At 41.3% G+C, this 19,933-nt stretch overlaps 1 protein-coding gene across 1 annotated transcript in view; it reads left to right on the forward strand.

Annotated features, from left to right (window-relative positions):
- Window positions 1-19,322, forward strand: part of ADARB2 (adenosine deaminase RNA specific B2 (inactive)) — a 455,088-nt gene extending 435,766 nt beyond the window's left edge. Inside the window, exons 9-11 of the mRNA XM_089533515.1 lie at window positions 456-637; window positions 9,274-9,452; window positions 14,449-19,322. Coding sequence (XP_089389641.1) covers window positions 456-637; window positions 9,274-9,452; window positions 14,449-14,625 — 538 coding nt within the window. The 3' untranslated portion in view covers window positions 14,626-19,322. The remainder of the gene's footprint in view (window positions 1-455; window positions 638-9,273; window positions 9,453-14,448) is intronic.
- Window positions 19,323-19,933: the final 611 nt, after the last annotated feature.

Below are 19,933 nucleotides of genomic sequence, written 5' to 3' on the forward strand. Positions count from 1 at the left end.
ATGTTCTTTCACTTAAATTCTACTGGCTCCGGTAGACTTACAATGGTGTAAGGACATGAAGGTCTGGCAACCTAGTCCTCCATATATCAGGCACAGTACAATGTAAGTTAAGTGTTAAGTTTAAATCTCATTGGTTTCAGTGGAAGACTACTGCTCTTCAAATAAATCAATGGGACTTTAAAGTGAGTAGTCATGGCTAGATCATTCCTACTGACTCTTTCAGGGTTTGTTTTGCTGCCGTGGGATGACTGCATTCCACCAATGGAACTAAGATGTCCATGCAATATTGTACATGTCATGCACCAAATAATGGCCCACTCCATCAATTCAACTGGGAGATCAGCTCCATTTGCTTTCCCTCAGCATGTTCCCATTCCTTCTGCTCATGGGATTCCATAACTTATTAATTTCCTGCCTTTTCAAATGCCTTTCTTAGTGTTGAATTTCTTTCCCAGGTGGAACGTTCTCGGGTTGCAAGGTGCTCTCCTTAGCTACTTCATCGAGCCAGTGTATTTGCATAGCATTATTGTGGGAAGCCTCTCTCACACTGGTCACCTTTCACGGGTAATGAGCCATAGACTAGAAGATATTGGCCCACTGCCAGCCTCATATCGGCGGAATCAGCTGCTCCTGAGCGGTAAGCACACACTAACTTGGAAACATAAACTCTTTGCCTGCCCTTGATAGCGCCTCTGGGTTCCTACATAAATGTTATGAAATGCCTGTCTTCCTTCTTGTTTTAATTTGACACTATTGAAAATGATGTAGCCTACCTTGGTAAATTTAAATTAATTCCTCCTCAGTGCTGTACCTTCCTAAATTTCCATTGAGATGGCTTCAAGTTATTTGGAAAGGGGGACACATTGAGGCCCTTCCACCCCAGATGTGGTCCCTGTTGGTTTCCCCTCTCACGGTAGGGATGCACTTGCCTTATCTGTGGACATGACTATTTCCTGCCAAAGGCTGTAGAACCTATTTCATAATAAATTTGCAAGTACTAAATCTCACCCAGGATTTTTTAACTGTGTTGGTCACTCTCATTGTGTACCCAGGCAACTAACTCCAAGTCAAAAGTGTTGGTTATTGGCCTGAACAGCTACTTTCCCCAGAAATAATTCCTGTCTCAAAAAAAAATATTGGGAACTATTAATAAGACAGGAGAGCAGGAGAGCAGTAGAGAAGTCCTGCCATTAAAAAAAAAAGGTTCATTGTAATGAAGGGTTTGACGTTGTGTGGCTTAATGCTGCTAGCAAATTTCTGCATAAACCAGAAGTCAAATAACAGAGGGTTAGCCTTAATTGTATAGCAATGTACTGTAGTCCTTGGAAACTCAACCCTAGCTTGGCAACAAGTGGTGTAACATCTAGGAAAAATAGAGCTGGATGCGAACATCAAGAAGCTGAGAAATCCCTGCCAACTACACTCAATCCAAATTATGAAGTGTACCATTTCCCTTCCAAACAAAATTCTGCCCCTCTAATTAAACCTGTCATACTTTCACTGGAATGTTCACAAGAAAAATCTTCTACTTTGGAAGTTGTCCAACAAGCTATTCCCCCCTGATATGCAGTCCACACATAACAGAAAACCCTCAATCCTTCTCCCAGGAGGTGGGTATGTATATCATGATAAGGTTGGCAAGCTCAATCAAATTACTGAATTGGATTGACTTAGAGAATGGGGTAATAATATTTCCCTGCCTCCTTCAGAGCCCCTCTCTGTGGTCCTGTCAGATATCCAGCCCAAGGCTAATATTTTATTCAATGTTTTATCATGGAATGTTGCAGGATGGCCCTCCAAGTAGTCAAAAACATTCTATCTGCCAGCCTTAAAGAAAACTCCCTCAAAATGCAATCCATATGGTCTCTTTTCATCTAAAAATAAATATACAGTCGGCCCACCTTATCCACAGATTTTTTTATCTATGGAGTCAAGCATCCACAGCTTGAAAATATTCCAAAAAAAGTATAACTTCCAAATAGCAAGCCTTGATTTTCCATTTTATATAAGGGACATCATTTTGCTTCGCCATTATATTTAATGGGACTTGAGCATCCACGAATTTTGTTATCCACGGGGGATCCTGGAACCAAACCCCAGCGGATAACAAAGACCCACTGTATATTCTTCACAAGTGTGAATGCTGGAAGCTCAAGGGTAGACAGTGCATAGTGTTTGGCCATCCTCTGGCATGGTATCATTTTTTCAGAAAATGTTAGAGGAATCCCTGAATTAGTACTTCTTGGATACTTGAAAAATGACATCAGAGTGGAACTCATGTAAATCTCCAGATGTTGATGTTGATAGACTGTAGGTCCCAACAGACCTAGTCAGCAAAGCCAATGGTGAGGAATGCTGGGAGACACAGTCCAACAACATCTGGAGGTTCTCATGATTACTACTCTGTCTTAGAGTAAGATTCAAAGTCAATTATTTGTTTGCTTCTAGTAACTTACTAAACAACCCATAATGTCATTCTGGCAATCTCCAAGGCATCCCTTAATGTTAAGATGCTACCATTGGCCCTCCATATTAATGGATTCTGCATTCTTGGGTTCAACCTGAAACGTGTCCAAAGGAAGGCGACTAAAATGGTGAAAGGTCTGGAAACCATGTCCTATGAGGAACGACTTAAGGAGCTGGGGATGTTTAGCCTGGAGAAGAGAAGGTTAAGAGGTGATATGATAACCCTGTTTAAATACTTGAAGGGATGTCATACTGAGGAGGGAGCTGACTTGTTTTCTGCTGCTCCAGAGGCTAGGACCCGGAGCAATGGATGCAAGCTACAGGAAAAGAGATTCCACCTCAACATTAGGAAGAACTTCCTGACAGTAAGGGCTGTTTGACAGTGGAACACACTCCCTCAGAGTGTAGTGGAGTCTCCTTCCTTGGAGGTCTTTAAACAGAGGCTGGATGGCTATCTGTCAGGGATGCTTTGATTGAGAGTTCCTGCATGGCCGGGGGTTGGACTGGATGGCCCTTGTGGTCTCTTCCAACTCTATGATTCTATGATTCCCAAAAAAATCCAAAAAAACAAACCATGATTTTCTCCATTGTATCTAATGGGACTTGAGCATCCATGGATTGTGGTATCCATGGGGGGGGGGGGGGGGCTGGAACCAAACCCCAGCAGATACCAAGGGCCCAAAGTATAAGTATATTTGAACAGTGGCATTTTCTAATCAAGCTAACTTTATTTGTTTAATTTATATTATACTGCCCAAAATCCTTCCTCATTAGACAGCTATGCTGACCTAGCTACATCTGATGATGTCCTAGCTACATCTGATGATCCAAACCCATATAACCCATGTTAGACACCAGGCATCCACACCACTCAAAGGTGCTCAGAGGCAATGGAGAGCAGTGTGCTGAACAATCCAGCCCCCTCCTGCCAATGAGGCATGATGCATCTGTTTTTCCCACCTGGATGGCTGGAGGGGCCTGGATGTTTTGTCATTCAGCACCCCACTCTCTAGCACCTCGGAACTCTTTCAGTTGGTGCACCTGCCTGGTTTCTCCAGTTGGTTTTAGGGGGCATTTGCAATCGTGGCAATAGTGCCATGACTATAAATGTGAATTACAGTATTTACAATCTTGTAAATCTGGGTTATAGCATTCTAAATACTGAACAGGATCCCAGCCATTATAAATATTATAAAAGGTTCAAAGGAAGATATTCAGCATAATGGATTACTAAAAAATTGAGTTTGTCTATGAACCAATACCATATTAAAATAACCCAGTAATATACTGCTGTTAGCATAATTATATAAAATTCAAAGGTAAAGTATAGTTGGAATACAAAATAACACCAAACTATGAATAATATTCTCACTCACATATAATGGGAAGATAGTATATCATTGGAACATAAATCACATATTGTCACATGTACTGTTTTCACTGATATACACTTTTGTGATAAATTGCTCTATCATTTTTTCAATGTTTTTAAAATTTATGTTCAATAGTATCATGGTCTATGTTTAATACTTATTTTTAATTTTGTGTGGTTCTGTTTTATAGCACGTGTGTATAACCATTGTCCCAATCCTTCAAGATATTCTAATAGCTCATATCTTTCCACTGAGACCCTCAAAACAATGAGAAAGGATTTCCCTTCACTTGACATTTTGTGAGACATTCTTCCCACATTTGATACTTTGGTGGACAACCATATCTGAAAGAATTAAAATACCTTAAAGAGGCTTAAAATATATTTGTTCTTAATATAACTTTGTTGTTGTTGTCATAAGGTAGTAAAACATTTTGATTCATACCTTCAAGTAACCATCACAGATCACCTGAGATACAACCATTTGGTTCCATTATCACAGAATAAGCCATCTCTGTTGTCATCTCCTTGTACAGTTCAGTTCATGTTTACCTTGCCAGACAACCATTCTGTGATGACAGTCCAAGTGTCCAGTCTTTATAAGGGAGCTGATAACACAAATGGTTCACCACACAGCACTATTTGAGCATATGAACTTATGGAGGCTTAGCTTCTGCCTGAGTCCTAATAAACTTTTTTTAAAATGGCTTGCATCATTAAACATCATTAAACACATCTTTAGCTGACCAGAAAGACTATATGGTTGGAAGCAATCATTATCCAATAAAGCGATCTTTCCATTAAGTCTGGCAATTGTATATGTATATCACATCTCATCCAGAGACCTTAAAGCACTTTATAAGTGTGAAAACCAAACTAGAGCCTCGGTTCATAAAGTTTGCTTAAGAACAGATTTAAACCTATTCCCCATTCAGTGATGTGCTTAAACACATTCACTTTCAGGGCTAGACAAGGTTATTGGGAAAGAGTGATACTGAGCAAAATGGGAAGCCATTGGGAAGTGGAAGACCGTGAATTTGCTGGAGATGGCATCTTTATCCACATACCAAAGGGACAGTGTGCTTTTGCTTAGGAGACTTAGAGCAGAATGAGACATGACAGTCAAAAGTCAAAACAGAGCTAAGGCTGAAGATCAAAGCCCTATTTGGGGTTCTCCCCATTTCCCATGCCATAGCATTATTCTATTGTGTCCCTGCTCATTCTTCAGACCATTGATTTCTTCTGGCATGAGCTGTGCAATGAGGTCATGAGAAGGGAAAGTGTGCTAAGCCTGAAACATGATAGGGAGGGAGTGGAGAACCCAATACAGGGTTGCTTGTGCCGGCACCTTTTTCATCCCTGCCACCTGAATTCTTGTTCTGGCTGGAGACACTGGGGATCGAACCCAGACCTTTTACTTTCATGTGGTCTACCACTGAACTACAGCCCTGATAGTAACATAGGACCTTATCACATGGGAGGCAAAGAGCCCAAATCCCGTGGATAAACAGGATTTAAATCCCAGGACTATCCCACAAATGCAGGATTGTTTTCAGACACATTTGGCTAATTGAGCATTAACATGACATTAACCCATGGAGAAAGTGGGCAAAAACATTCTACTTTTTACTTTGGGGAATTTATTGAAAGTAAAAAGTGGCTTGAAACTGTCTGCATGGTTTAATGTCGTGTTAATGCTCAATTAGACGGACGTCGTATGAAAATAATCCCGCTTTTGCAGAATATTCCCAGATTTAAACCCCATTTATCCACAGGATTTGGGCCCTTTCCTCCAGTGTGATAAGTTCTATAGTAACAATGAGTAGTTCATGAGAAATTCAAAGGCTTTTTGAATGGCTTGTGCAAAAACACTCTGCAGTTGTTCTCATGATATTTAGTTACTTCAGTATTTTGTAATGTTGGAATGGTTTGCAACATGATCCACAGCCCAATGAAAAGAGTTCTCTTCCAGTTCATACAATCTCCTTTAACTATTAATTTCAATAGCCAGGACATGTACACATGTCAGAAACTCCCATTTGAAGTTTGAAACATTCCCAGGAAATCACATTTGTCATCCACTTTGTCATCACGACAACCTAAAAGCTGGACTGTGGAGCACAATAATAAATAATAATATTTTTTATATCCTGCCTCTCCCGTCTGGGATTTTTATTATGCATCATACTTCCTTCTGAACAAGATACATAAGATTATCTTCCACAGTCAGTTCAAATGGCACCAACTTTACTTTAATGGGCTTATGTAGAATTGCAGCCTCTTTCAGATGAAAGGTTTGACTCATGCCCAACAATACTAATTCCACAAGGAAAAACAAAAACCAAAAAAGACTTGGGATAGTTTAAAATTTCAAGAAGACACACATGCTTATGCTTACCTCTGTTGCCCTGTGCCATTGGTCAGATTTGCGGTAGAGGACTATGTTATTTGAGGATGAAGCGAATTACATGTACAGAGGAGAAGGAGATGGATTTTAAGGGTTATTATGATTTCCATGGAGCATATGAGTGACCCAAGCATAGGGACAGTAACTTCTCCAAATAGCTCCATACACTGAGGACCCAAAAGAACATTGAAATGGATCCTCGTTGTCCTGCAAATGTCTCACAGATTCATGGCCAATGTTTCTCCACATAAAAGGAATTAGTAAAGGTGGTTACTACAACACAGAGATGTAATGTTTCACTACGGCATGGAGCTATGATAAATTCCCTACATCTCTGTTCCACTGAAAAGAGGGTTATTTGAAAAATGAAGAATCAGATATGTTGTCCACACACAACATGTAAGGATCCAATTTCTTAATCATCAACTATATTTACTGACCCCCACAATTTACCTTCCATGAATTCTGTGATTTGTTATTTTCCATCAGAAACAATTACCTGTTGCTAGTAAGTCAGGGATCTGTATGTAATTTGCTTTTATTTTCTGGGTTCATTGGCAATGCATGTATGCAAAGCTGTTAATTTGACTGAATGTTTTCCTTTCCTCTGGTCATTAGGTTTGCTGCATCTGTGTTTGCTCTGTTACCTGTGGCTTTATTCCAGTCAGGCCTTATCTGAGCATATGCTGTCATATTTTGGCACTCCATCCATTAAGCTTTTGGGTGATAGCTTGACAGAGACTGGCGCATTAGTGTCAAGCCATACATTCAGATCTGCTTGCATCAGGCTGGAGATGGAAGGATTTAAATAGCACAACAGTCTCAGCAGCATACACATTTATATTACATATCTTCAGTAGTGCTTTTTTAAAAAAAAAAAAAAAGATACAAACTGATCAGTTATCTTGCCAAAAGAATTGGAGTTGCTATTAATGTGACATAAATGTGATTACAGACCCTGTGTGAGATGATAACTCAATTATATTTTCATCCAGACTCATCTGTACACAGTCATTTAGGGTAGCAGCACTTTGCCAGACAAATGGATGTTACTTATGACAGGAAGCCAAGCAATGCCAGGGGCCTTTAACAAGCATCCCTCCTGCAATGTGTTTTACTAGGTCATTTCTACATTTTGCTCTGACTGAGGCGACTGTGTGTAATGTTTCATCACCTCTAATCAACTGGGGCTGCATGCGCACTGTAGAAACAATCCAGTTTGACACCACTTTAACTGCCATGGATCAATGCTATGGAATTCAGGGAATTGTAGTTTTATGAGACATTTAGCCTTCTCTGTCAATTGTAGTGCCACTCAACAAATCCCAGAATTCCATCACATTTAGTCATGACAGTGAAAGTGGTATCAAACTGGAGTAGTTCTGCAGTGTGGATGCAGCCTGAGTCTGCATTTAGCTGTGGCCTATCACTGCCATCTGTTGGCTCTCCAGAAGATGATAGATTTCAACTATACCTAACAAACTGGTAAAATAAACCATACAAGTAGTAAATATAATACAAGAAGTGAAGAAAAAAGTAATTAAAAAACATACAGAAACTAACTAATAATAATATAATGAACTAAAATTGCACAAACCAATAAAATCGAGAAAGTAACAATTATATATAATCACAAAATAGTGTTTTGCAAAACTGACTTTACTGGCAAATAGTATGTACAATACCAGTACTTGACTGAACTGCTAAAGTCTTAAATAGAAGTCTATCAAGATTATCACACCGGGGTTAAAGCGTTCCCCGATGTGTTCTAAAGTGCACGCGCGGGGGCATGCATGGAGTGTGTTGGGAACCCAATGGGGCCCAGAACACTAGTTTACTGCACACAGGAATGCCACCGCTGCCGCCAAGTTTTCCCATCGCGTTCCCATCGAGTTCCAGGGGACGCCATTTCTGGGAACACTTTGAAACAGTTCCCAGAAATGGCATCCCCTGGAACTTGATGGGAACGTGATGGGAACACGATGGGAACACTCGGCGGCGGCGGCATTCCTGTGTGCAGTAAACTAGCGTTCTGGGCCCCATCGGGTTCCCATCACGCGCCCCCGCGCATGCACGTTAGAATGCACCAGGGAACGTTTTAACCCCGGTGCGATAATCTTCTATGAATAGAATTGTCTCTATCACAACTTCAAGTCTTGTATCCTAGAGTAAACACTATTGCACTTCCTCAGGTGTCAAGCTGTAGTACTGGAATAATGAACAAACCAGCTTCACAGAGAATTGTCTCTATCACAATTTCAAGTCTTGTCTGCTATATTTAGTACCTTGCATGGTTTTCCCTGGTTCGTTCAGTATAGTTTTCTTTTCAAGACCCTCCTATGTTTCTTTTGTGTTAGATTTCAAGTGCCATAATTTCTCACCATTGGCTACTCTTGGGCTAGTCTGAATTCTGGCACTACATTTGCCCACACCTGATCTATATTGCACTGTAGAGCTGATGGGCCTCTGACACAAATAGACTGATTTTGGGTTGGCAGATAAAAACTGTGCTCACTGGAAGATTCTCTTTCCTCATGGCCTCTTTTAAGAGCATTTTTTCTATTTATTTTTATTTTTTATTCTTGCCAAAAACCTGTACTCAGAATGGGTTCATAGTATGCATACAAAATATCAATCATAATTCCACTCTATAGCATTAGGTAGATCATACCAAAAATAATCATATTAAGTATGAACCTAGCCAAATGACAGAAAGAGGCAGACGTTGCACAGAGAAGCAGTAGTCCTCTGTATATGATTTGCTGGGGAGCACAAAATGGGAGGTGCAGTTTCTCTCGTGTCCTGCTTGTGGGTTCCCATAGGCATCTGGCCACTGTGTACAGAAAGATGGATTAGATAGGCCTTTGGTCCAATCTAGCAGGACTGTTCTTATGAAAATAGTTTATTTATGCATGTGTGGGGGGAAAATTTTGTTTCCCAGTAAAATAAAAGTTCCTTTTCCGTTTTCCCAGGAGATAGGAGCTATTAATCTTTAATGCTGTGATGTTTTCTGACTCCCCTCTGACAGGAGTGAGTAATGCTGAGATACAGCAGACAGGGAAATCACCCAGTTTCAGTGTGAATTGGATAGTGGGAGCCTCAGACCTGGAGTTCATTAATGCAACGACAGGAAAAAGAAACTGCGGGAGTTCTTCACGACTCTGCAAACACATGTTTTACACACGATGGGAAAAGCTTTATGGAAAGGTAAGGCTGAGCCTGTGAAAGGCAAAACTATATCAGTTGTTAACACTCATTTGCAATGCCAGCCACAAGTGTCTCTGAGCAGGCTCTTATCATCTGCTTAAGGACATTTCCTATAGGAGATCTTGGATTTTGCCGTGGACAGCACAATTCAAAACAAGCATATTAAAACCTTACTTTTTTGGACTACTATTCCAAGCATACCTCAGCCAGTATTGTGACCATACTGGCTAGGGGATTCTGGGAGTGTTTGCCCAAGAAAAGCAACTTTTTGAATTCTGTGCAAACCACTTGGACTGACAAGGAAATCTGCAGGACTTTTTTTTAACTTCCAAGGCAATCCATAGATTTCATCACTTTCTCAGTAAAATCCATGACTCCTAGAATGTTAAGAACCACTGGTTTATATTTTCAGTCTAGTTCTTTGTGGATTTAGCAACAGAACATGACTGTATGCACTGAGCTGGTCCTGGTGCACCCTCGTGTTGCACTGAAGTTAATTGTGCAGTTTTTGAAGAACTTTGCCCATCAGTTTTACAGATGTGATTATTCACAAAAATAATTTTGCTGAGGCATACATATTTCAATACAAAACACACAGAGGTCAGAATCCTTTTGGTGTCTTACAGATGCATATGTTCCCCTATGGAAAAATTGGATATTTTATTTTTTATATACACAATATTAACCATCATTTCAGGGACATGGAAGTGGAATTGTGTTCATGACACCTCTATGCATGCAAAGGTTTATCTTCATCCAATTTATATCTATTGGTCCCTGCTGAAATTGGCAGTAGCACTCCCTCAACAACACATTCAGTTGCATATTTAGGTACACATCCAGTTAGTGTTTGGTTGTGCATTCAGTTATAAAACTGATTGTGCATTTGGTTGTGTACTTATAAAAATAAATAAATAATAAAACTTTTATTTGTATCCTGCTTTTCTGTGACGAGACAATCAAAGCGGCTCACAACACATTAAAATCCACATTTACAACACTGTGTCCCAAATTCCCCCCCTTAAAACAGGATTAAACATGTTACAATTAAAATATCTATTAAAACAGAATTAAATATATATATATAACGAGGACAGAGCGGTGGGCTGATACATGATGTGAGGGGCAATCATTCTGCGGCCGGGCACTTTTATTCAGGAAAGGCCTGCCAGAGGAGATCTATCTTGACAGCTTTTTTAAAGCTGTCTAAGCTGGCAATTTGACGGATCTCATCTGGCAGACCGTTCCATAGTCTGGGAGCAATTGCAGAGAAGGCCCTCTGGGAGGTAGCAGTTAGTCTGGTTTTTAACGGCTGCAATAGATTCCTCCCAGAGGACCTGAGGGTGCGAGGCGGATTATGTGGGAGCAGACAATCCCTCAAATAGGTTGGGCCCAAGCCATGTAGGGCTTTAAAGGTTATAACCAACACCTTGTACTGTGCCCGGAAACTACTTGGGTGTATATTCAGTTGCAAAGTGTTGCTATACCACAGAACACAATCTGTGTAACACTGCATGGAGAGATTTAACTGCATGTTTAACACTGCATGCCAGTTGCAGAGTTTCAGTCACTGATTCCATCCAGTCTGAATGGGAAACACATGCATCATTAGTGGATGTTTTTTTCAACATGCACACAAGTGGTATTGAAGAAAGTAGCAGCAGCAAAGATCATGCCCCTGACTAATTCACATGTGGCACCACAGACTTGTCATTTATATGAGGCCTGGTGCAAAAAAAAAGTTATGGGAGAGGCATCCACAGATGCCAGCTCATTCAGCTTGTAAATGATGTATTGAATTTTTGCCTACTGGGTACGGCATCCCCCAGATTTCTGATCCCCCAGATTCCTGAAACGTCAAAGGCGTTGATGTCTTGGCTTGGTTGTGCTATGTCTTTGGCAGGTCAAGGGAAGAGGTCATTGATTTAATCCTCCAGCAAAACACAACGGTTCTTTCTTCCATGGTGCTCAGGTGCCTGGGGTGATTATTGGACTGCAGATGCGTGTGTTTATCTTTTAAGCTTGTTTCTGGCAGGCAGCGCAGGGGGTTATTTCAGAATATACACATGCTGTTCCCCCATTCAACAAGACAACCTTTCAGTTAGACATGCTAGCAAATCCCAGATGCTCGATTATTACCCTCTCTTTTGCATGTTTCCTGGGATCCCTTGTTAATAACAGTTCTGGTGGGGAAAATTCAGGGAGATAGACTCTACTTGTGCTTTCCATCAAAGCAGCCACTTTCCTGTTTTGAACTTTAAATGTCTTAAATTCTTTTCTCCAGTTTCCAGTGCATCCTTTGTCTTTTACTGGCTACCTTGGAGAAATATTTATTTACTTACATAATAAATCACCTGTCATTTTAGAGTTCCTCAGGGGCTTCTTTACAAAACATAATAAAATAATATAAAAGCATGGGGGAAGGGAATTAAACATCTGATAAAAACTAATCAGCAATCAAATTAACCAAAGCAGCAGAAAGGATCATCAAGAGTATTTATTTTCAGGCCAAGGCCATGGTTCTGTGTAAACTAGGTGACACAGAATCCCAAATTCCACATTGAAATAACGGGAAATTCTGCACTGAGGCAGCCAGAACCGACTGACAGCATAGATTGGCTTTATCTATAAGCTCCATTTGCACAAAGAACAGAAATATAGGTTTTGAAAATCCAATATCAGTATAAGAGGCTTACCAGAAAATAAAACTTGGAAGGCAAGGATTTGGCTTTGCCAACTTGAGAGAGGAAGATGTAAATCATAATATATTAATAGCCCGGCATACCAGTCCAGCAAGAAATGCACAGAAATAAGCCTCCATATATCTGAGCTTAGTTAAAAGAGGAATCATGTGTGTAGACATGTGCAGTATGCAAGTTCCTCTCAAGAATCAAAAGCTCAATCCAGGTAGTTGGGAATCTGTGTACAAAGACCAGAACAACTGTCAACAATAGTAGGAATTGCCTATTTGTAGACAGGTAGAGGTAGCTGATGCAGTGGCTCAGTGGTTAAGATGCTGACTTTGACAATTGCAAGGTTGGCAGGTCGAGGCCCAAGTGCTGTGAACTCCTGTCACAAGTCCCAGTTTCTGCCAACCTAGCAGTTCAAAAGCATGTAAAACTGCAAGTAGATAAATAGGTACCACTTTGGTGGGAAGGTAACAATGCTGTGTGCAATCATGCTGGCCAGAGTTGTTCACAGAGTTGTCTTTGACAATGCTGGCTACTTTGGCTTAGTAACAGATATGAACACCACCCCCTACAGTCGGACACAACTTGACAACCTTGTCAAAGGGGAAACCTTTACTTTTAGCGGTAGCTGAATTCAGTTCTTCTCACTCCTCCTCATCCTGGCCTTAAAAACTTAACAGTGCTGTTACATATAATTTGAATGCAGCCTGCTGCACATAGGAAACAGTTACAGCTTGAGGGCCTTTTGAGTGGTGGGAACTGTGAGAGCTTCAGAAAGGTATTTCTTTGGACTTCAGCTCCCAAAGTCCCTATCCAGCATGGTTGTTGTGCACGCTGGCCGAGAGCTCCTTTAAAAGTTATTTTTCCAAGATCAGGGAACTGTGTATACACTAACCATAACTATGATACATATATTTCAGAGATGGGTTTCATGTGGCTGTCTAGATGTTGTTGGATTGCATCTTACAAGCTCCCTCTGCTCAGTCCAATAACATCTGGAGTGTTTCTTAATCCCCATCCTTGATACAGTTTAGACCAGTGCCTCAGCCTTTCGCACAACTTTTTTCTATTTTAATAAGTTTTCAAGCCCCAAAATTGCTTAGCAATGTCTGGGTTGCAGATATAATGACAACAGATCAACCGGCCAACACAGATGTACAAGGTCTGGAGCTATAGGGCAAGGGAAAAGGGGTCTGCATTTTTTCCAAAGTCTAAAGGGTCTGGAAAAATATATACTGTACATGTAAAAAACCAAAAAGGCTGAGATCATGTAATGAAGAACATAGCATAAACATTCCACAGGAGGAAGTACACTGTCTCCCTTTTCTTAGCACCCCTCTATACTCAGCATTTACTTCTGCAGCCTTCCTCCATGGCCATTCAGTTGCTGGTGGAGAGTCGACAGATCAGAGAAGTACATGGCTGTGTCCCCATAACAAAGACTGAAATCCATTTGAGTTCTCTGGAGGTCTCAACAGCTGATTGTAATGTCTAGCTATGGAGATATAGCCAAATGCTTCTCCCTGCTGTCTATCAGTCAGTGAAGAACCATGGATGGCCTGCAAAGGCTAACAGTGAGTTGGAGCTTTGCTCATTACAAAGCAAGGAAGAGAATACCAGCCTCCGTGACAACCAAAAAGAGACATATGCAGGCATATGTTGGATTTACACTTGCTAGTGTCACTAACAGGATGTCAGCTATACAAAGTCTGGGGAAACTATTGTCTTTTAAACAAAGCATCAACAAATTTCATATTGTTTTTTGTGGGTTTTTTTGGGCTATGTGGCCATGTTCCAGAAAAGTTTCTTCCTGACGTTTCGCTAGCATCTGTGGCTGGCATCTTCAGATGCTGGCGAAACGTCAGGAAGAAACTTTTCTGGAACATGGCCACATAACCCCCCAAAAAACACAAAAAACTATGGATGCCAGCCATGAAAGCCTTCGACTTCACAAATTTCATATTGCATTGGATTCCACTTCAGCATACCAGCCTGACCTTCCTTCCAAGCAGTGTAATGTATTTTATTTATTGGTGCTCTAAAATTCTCCTTGTAATGAGAACAGAATTTCTGCACAGTGGAAAGTATCACTTGTCAAGTTTCTCTTTCTACATTAGTGTTACTGAAAATCAGAATCTAATACTTAACGTCTATGGAGAGTTCATCTGTGGATCGTAAAATGCAGATGTAATGATTCTGTGCAATTGCAGAAAAGCCTGTTGTTTGTACTATTCTTTCATATATTTTGGATTTTTCCCTTTTCTCTTCCCCACCTCCTTCCCCACTTCTACACACCTCCCTTGCAGCTGAGCACACGGATACTAAGCCATGGAGATGTGCCGTCAGTGTACAGTGAGGCCAAGTTAGTGGCACACACGTACCAGTCCGTCAAGCAGCAGCTGTTCAAAGCATTTCAGAAAGCTGGCCTGGGCATTTGGGTGAAAAAGCCCCCAGAGCAAGATCAGTTCCTACTAACAGTGTGAATCATCCAGCACCTCTGTGACATGACCCCATCAAATTGACTGTAGAGAGAAGGGCAGGTACGCAGCAGGAGACGAGAGCGTGACGAATGCAGTCTGAGACTTACCTCCAGGAGAAGTATCTCAACTCAGTTGCGAATCCTGTATTGGAAAATGTGTTAAGTATAAGATGTGTCCTGATTAATGCACTGAACTGCTTTAGGAAACTGCTTTTCCATGCCCATCCCTTCTCAAGGATGTACAAGCCCAGGTTACAAAAATGACCTTCACTGTTTGTTCCTTGTTTGTAGCACATTACATATTGCTGTAATTATCCAAGTGACATTTGTTTTTTGGGCAACACCAGGTCCTGCGTCTGGCTAAAACAAAAACAAAAAAATGGGGAAACCCCCAATTGTGTTCCCCTCCATTGTTGTGCAATAATGTTGAAGAACAAGGCATGTTTCTAGGTAGCAAAGACATGCAGGCACTTTTGGAATCAGTGTGCTTAAAAATGCAAAAGCTGAGCACTATGTGTTTAAGGAATAGGGAGATTGCTGCCTACACTCTTGTGATTACATCCCAAGACACCTGTTGCTCCAGAAAGAGAAAATAGGAGAGCTCTGAGTAAAAGCTGCTGCCTGCAAGTATGCATTAAAGGTTTCTGGGCACTTACTTCTGAGCAGAATATTTTTTTAAAAAACCAGCAAGAAAAATGTTGGCTGTAATAGAAATATAGTTCCAGGACTTGTTGCTTGTACATGGTGGCTAGATCCAGTCCCACCCACTATTGAGGTGCCACTATCTGAAACTTGGGAAACAAAGAACAGAGACACTTGTAAACCTCACCCAACATAGGACCAAAAAAAAAAGCACACAAAATCACTGAAAGTTACAAATTTACAAAGCACCTATTGCACAACATACAGCACCAGATCTATTGCACAAAGCATCCCATTGTCACCCACTAGGCTTTGGGCATGCTCATTTTCAAGAACAGTGGAGTATAGCCAACCATAACCTCAAGTGAGTAACCTCTTTGTACCACAAAGAGACACCAATGGTTCCATTCTTCCTCAAAGCCCAGGCATACAGGAGACATTTGCAGTTCTGGGAAGGAGGGTGGTATTTTTCCAAGAACTACAGATTTGCCTTCCAGTCATGATAAGAGCAAAGTGTATTGCATGGGGTGGATTGTACTCCATATGTGTAAATTTTGACAGCATATAATAGGAGAGGTTCTGTGCAACCCACAGTTCTGATGCATACAACTAAACTCTGGTTTAAAGGATATTCAGCAGGCTTCCATTCTGGAAGCTGTACCTATTATGTGAAGACTATCTTCTGAACATCAGATATTAAAGCCATTCAACATTCCAAATCTAATTTAACAACTGAAGTAGAGCCAGTTGGTGCAAAAAATTAAAACTGCTACAACCTAGGGGGAGAATGTGCTTCTTTAGTCACCACTGGGTCAACAATGGGTGATGAGAAAGGTGATGGTGGATTGTCAAAAAAATCCCTTTGCTCTGCTGCTGTTTTTGTGTGGATGGAGACAATTCCATAGCATTTCCCCATGCCTAGCTTGGGACGAGGGAATTTCTCAGCCTTTTCTCTGACTTCTGGGAGGGAAAGGACCAACTACTCACTGCCCTCTCACCAGCACCTGAGCCAGAATCTTGTTGGAGTACTGTTTTCCCATACAAAACAATGTGCAAACCATTGCATTTGCTGAAAGGTGGCATGGGGCATCCCCTGGTAGAGGCATTTGTTCCACAAGCACGCACATGTGCACGTGCGCACACACACACACACATACATACATACATACACACAGCACTTTTTCTTTTGACTTAGTTAGTGGGCAATCATTGCTCAAGGGATTCATTGTGTAATTGCTTGTGCAACCGTAGGATCTGGTGTAACTCCACTGGCATATATTTACAGTATGCCAAAAGTATATAGGATCTGGACCTTGGAACTGGCAAGAGAAATCCTAGTTACATCAGAATAAATGGTCTGCACATCCCTTCTGTCTCCTGTATGTTCCTTAGATCCAGAATTTAGCTTCTTGCTAATCTCTGCTTGCCTAGATTTTTTTTAAAGCAAAGCTGTTTCTTGCCCTAACTTCTATGAAGATAGATTGAAAGTGTGCAGGAAATGCCCACAAAAAATCTTAGAAATCAGATAAGAGAAGGGCTGAGTGGGATTTCGCTTTATCAGAGAAAGGGTCCACACAACTGTGATGATTGTTCCAGATGCACAATAATTTATGCAAAATAAATATGACATTGTCCTATTAAGAACTGGAACTAAAGCATCCCTGTGGACCCATTCATGGGGAGAACAGCTGCTTGTGAACCAAGCCTTCCTTGGAGACATCCGCAGCCTCCCAATTCCCATGATGGCATTGGCTGACGGATGCATATGCAGTTCTTTCTCCATGTGACTACATCCTTGGGGCAGTTGGGGTACACCATCTGGAGCTCTTTTGTAACATGCTGGACTATTCCCATCGGTCAGGGCATATCGTGTGGAAAGTTTTTGTAATGAGCAGATTAGCTCCACAGTTATTTACGCCATCGAAAATTGCTACTTAGGATCCCCAAAGAGAAATGTTAGGGACACTCTGTACAATTTAGGATTAACCTCTACCCAAACTTTTGTCTACTTTTGCTCAGAGTTTTGAAAAGCCCCTTGTTGGGGCGACTACAGCTTCCAGAATGCCCTGAATGGCATGGACATAGGCCAAGGAGGCTGGGCCATCTGAGTACTGTAGCCTCCAAGAAGGAACTTCTGCAAGCTCTTGTTTCACTTTGTTTTTCAAATCACAGGATTTGCGGGTATCGAACTACTGTTTTCTTTTTAAACTTGTAGTTTTAATGAAATGTGTGTATATTAACATGCTGCTCCTGAGCTGTGATCTGTCTTGGTGTTTCTGGTTAGAGCTGTCCAACTGCATTACTTTTCAAACACAAGCACACACACCCCATCCCCTCGCTGCACACTCTCACTGCCTCTCCCATAGAATCTACCTGACACTCCACCTCTTTCTTGCCCGTAAAGTTAGATGCTCTTATATAAGATTTGGAGAGCCATATTCAGTAAATGCATTTGTTTATTAATGCCCACACAATAGTAATAGCTACAGTATTTTGATGAAATTTTTATTTTTTAGATTAAATTGCAAGATGTATCTATAGTGTCTTGTACAAATAAATTATTGTGATAAACTAGAATTTTTAAATTAGATTTAAAAAAACAACTCTCTCCCCTTACCGAGATGTTTTCAATAAATAATACATTCCATTATTAACTACCAAAAAAAGCTCCTTAGACTAGAAATAGTAAAAGACCTGAATTTGCTTCAATAAGGTAGGAATGACAAATATATTAGCTAGCAAGTGTCTAATTTCTAAAATGAGATATGCCAGGTCTTAAGTCTTCAGAAGGTCATGTGAATCATTTCATTCCTTATTCCAAGGTGTGGAGTTTAGGTGTAGTGGAGAGAGAACGATTTGGGGCAGAATCCAGAGAAAGTGAGAATCTAAGCTTGTTGAAATGAATGAAATCACAATAGTTAACTTGTGTCTTATGCAGTCCAATCCTATGCATGTTTAATTGGAAGTAATTTCTACTGATATTTGCTTCAAAGTAAAGGCACACAGGGTTGCAGTTTAAATCCCACTGATTTCGGTGAATCACCAATGCACCAATCTGCATGTTCTTAAATTTCACCTGGTTCCAAATGCACATAGATGGTCACATTCAAATGTTCCCTCATCTCCTAGCTCTTGCAAAACAAAACAAAAATTCCCCACACATCAACAGAAGATTCAAAACTTTCTCATTCCTCTACTAGATTTCCATGCACAGGGGTGAGTTGTTTTAAATGTGCGGGAGAAGGAACCAGTCCCTCTCACAACGATGTGTTCTAGTCCAAAGAAGGTCAAAGTAGGTCCTAGGCATATAGATAATCTCGGGGGATCTATTTTAGTGGCACCTTAGACCAAGGAGTTCTACCTGGGTGAGACACTCACTGGAACACCATTGGCCACTCACAATTAGGCTCACTGACCTACCTCACAATGTCATTGTGAGGTTAAAATGATGGGTCAGTCAGTGGACCATGGAGGAGCTCTATGGAAGGAAAGTCAGAATATGATGATAATCCTCACTGCTGTTTAGCCTTGAAAACAGTTTCCAGAGTCAAAACTGCAGTAGACCACATTAAAGCTTCAGTTGGTGCCATTTTACTTATTAATGTGACTTTTCCAAACTGCCCTTTGCACAGATGGCTCAGGAAAAAGCAAACTGCTGCAGCCTTTCCTAGCTTTTTAAAACACCACTGTAAGCCCTGGAGTACTTGGTGTTACTGTTGGTTGGTCCCTTCAGAGTCTGAAAATCTACCCCAGAGTTCACTTTCCCATGTAATGTCTTGACATGTTCCAGTGGCACCCATTCCCAGTTTCATATCCCCATTTCTTGAAGCACAGGAGAATGACACCTCAGCCGGAATTCTATAAAGGGAAGACAGTGTACATAGCGAGCATGAGTGAATGGCAATACTGTACGAATGGATGTACATTTGTAAGATTTGTACAAACAGATGAACAAAAAAAATCTGAATTTACAGGTGTGAATTTGCTGCTAAGTTCTGTAAATTGCACTTCAGTGATATCTGATAAGTGAATGTTTCTGTTATAAGTGAATAAAATGCCAAGAGGAAAAAAACATCCTGTGTTGCCTTTTATTGTTTCCTGAACTTTATTCATTCTGGCTCCAAACTGAGGATTTTTTCGCTTTGTCACCAAATAGAGACAAGAAACAAAGGCGTGTTACAGACTGCTCCTTTGGGGCGGCCTGTAGGTGCTCCTTTCCCCGCTGGATCAGGGCCTCAGCTGCTAGAGCGGCAGCCTCCGAGGCCCCGATCTGCCACTTTCCAGGCCACGGGAAAGCGGCAAAAGGCCACTTCCCCGCGGCCTGGAAAGGGGTGTCCTTGGGGCTTCATGCCCCAAGGACACCCAACGACGGCAGGGAGGAGGAGAACCTTGCGTTGCTGGCGCAGCCGTCTAAAGGATGCGCCAGCGATGCAAATCGCAGAAGGAGCTCCGTTTCAGAGCTCCTTCTAGCGCCGCGGAAAGGGCGCTCTATGCGCCCTTGCGCGGCGCAAAGATGTCACGTCCGCGCCGCCCCATTTGGAGGCGGAACGTTCATGACATCGTAATGGCGGCCCCTATGTGTATAGGGCACCGCCATTTTGTACGTCCTGGGGACATAATAGGGTTAGGTGCGTGCGTAAGGCACGTACTTTCCCTAACCCTAGTACGTC

The sequence above is a fragment of the Sceloporus occidentalis genome, unplaced genomic scaffold (assembly GCF_023333645.1).
Source record: "Sceloporus occidentalis isolate IW3139 unplaced genomic scaffold, rSceOcc1.0.p SCAF_7, whole genome shotgun sequence".
In the NCBI taxonomy this organism is placed as follows: Eukaryota; Metazoa; Chordata; class Lepidosauria; order Squamata; family Phrynosomatidae; genus Sceloporus; species Sceloporus occidentalis.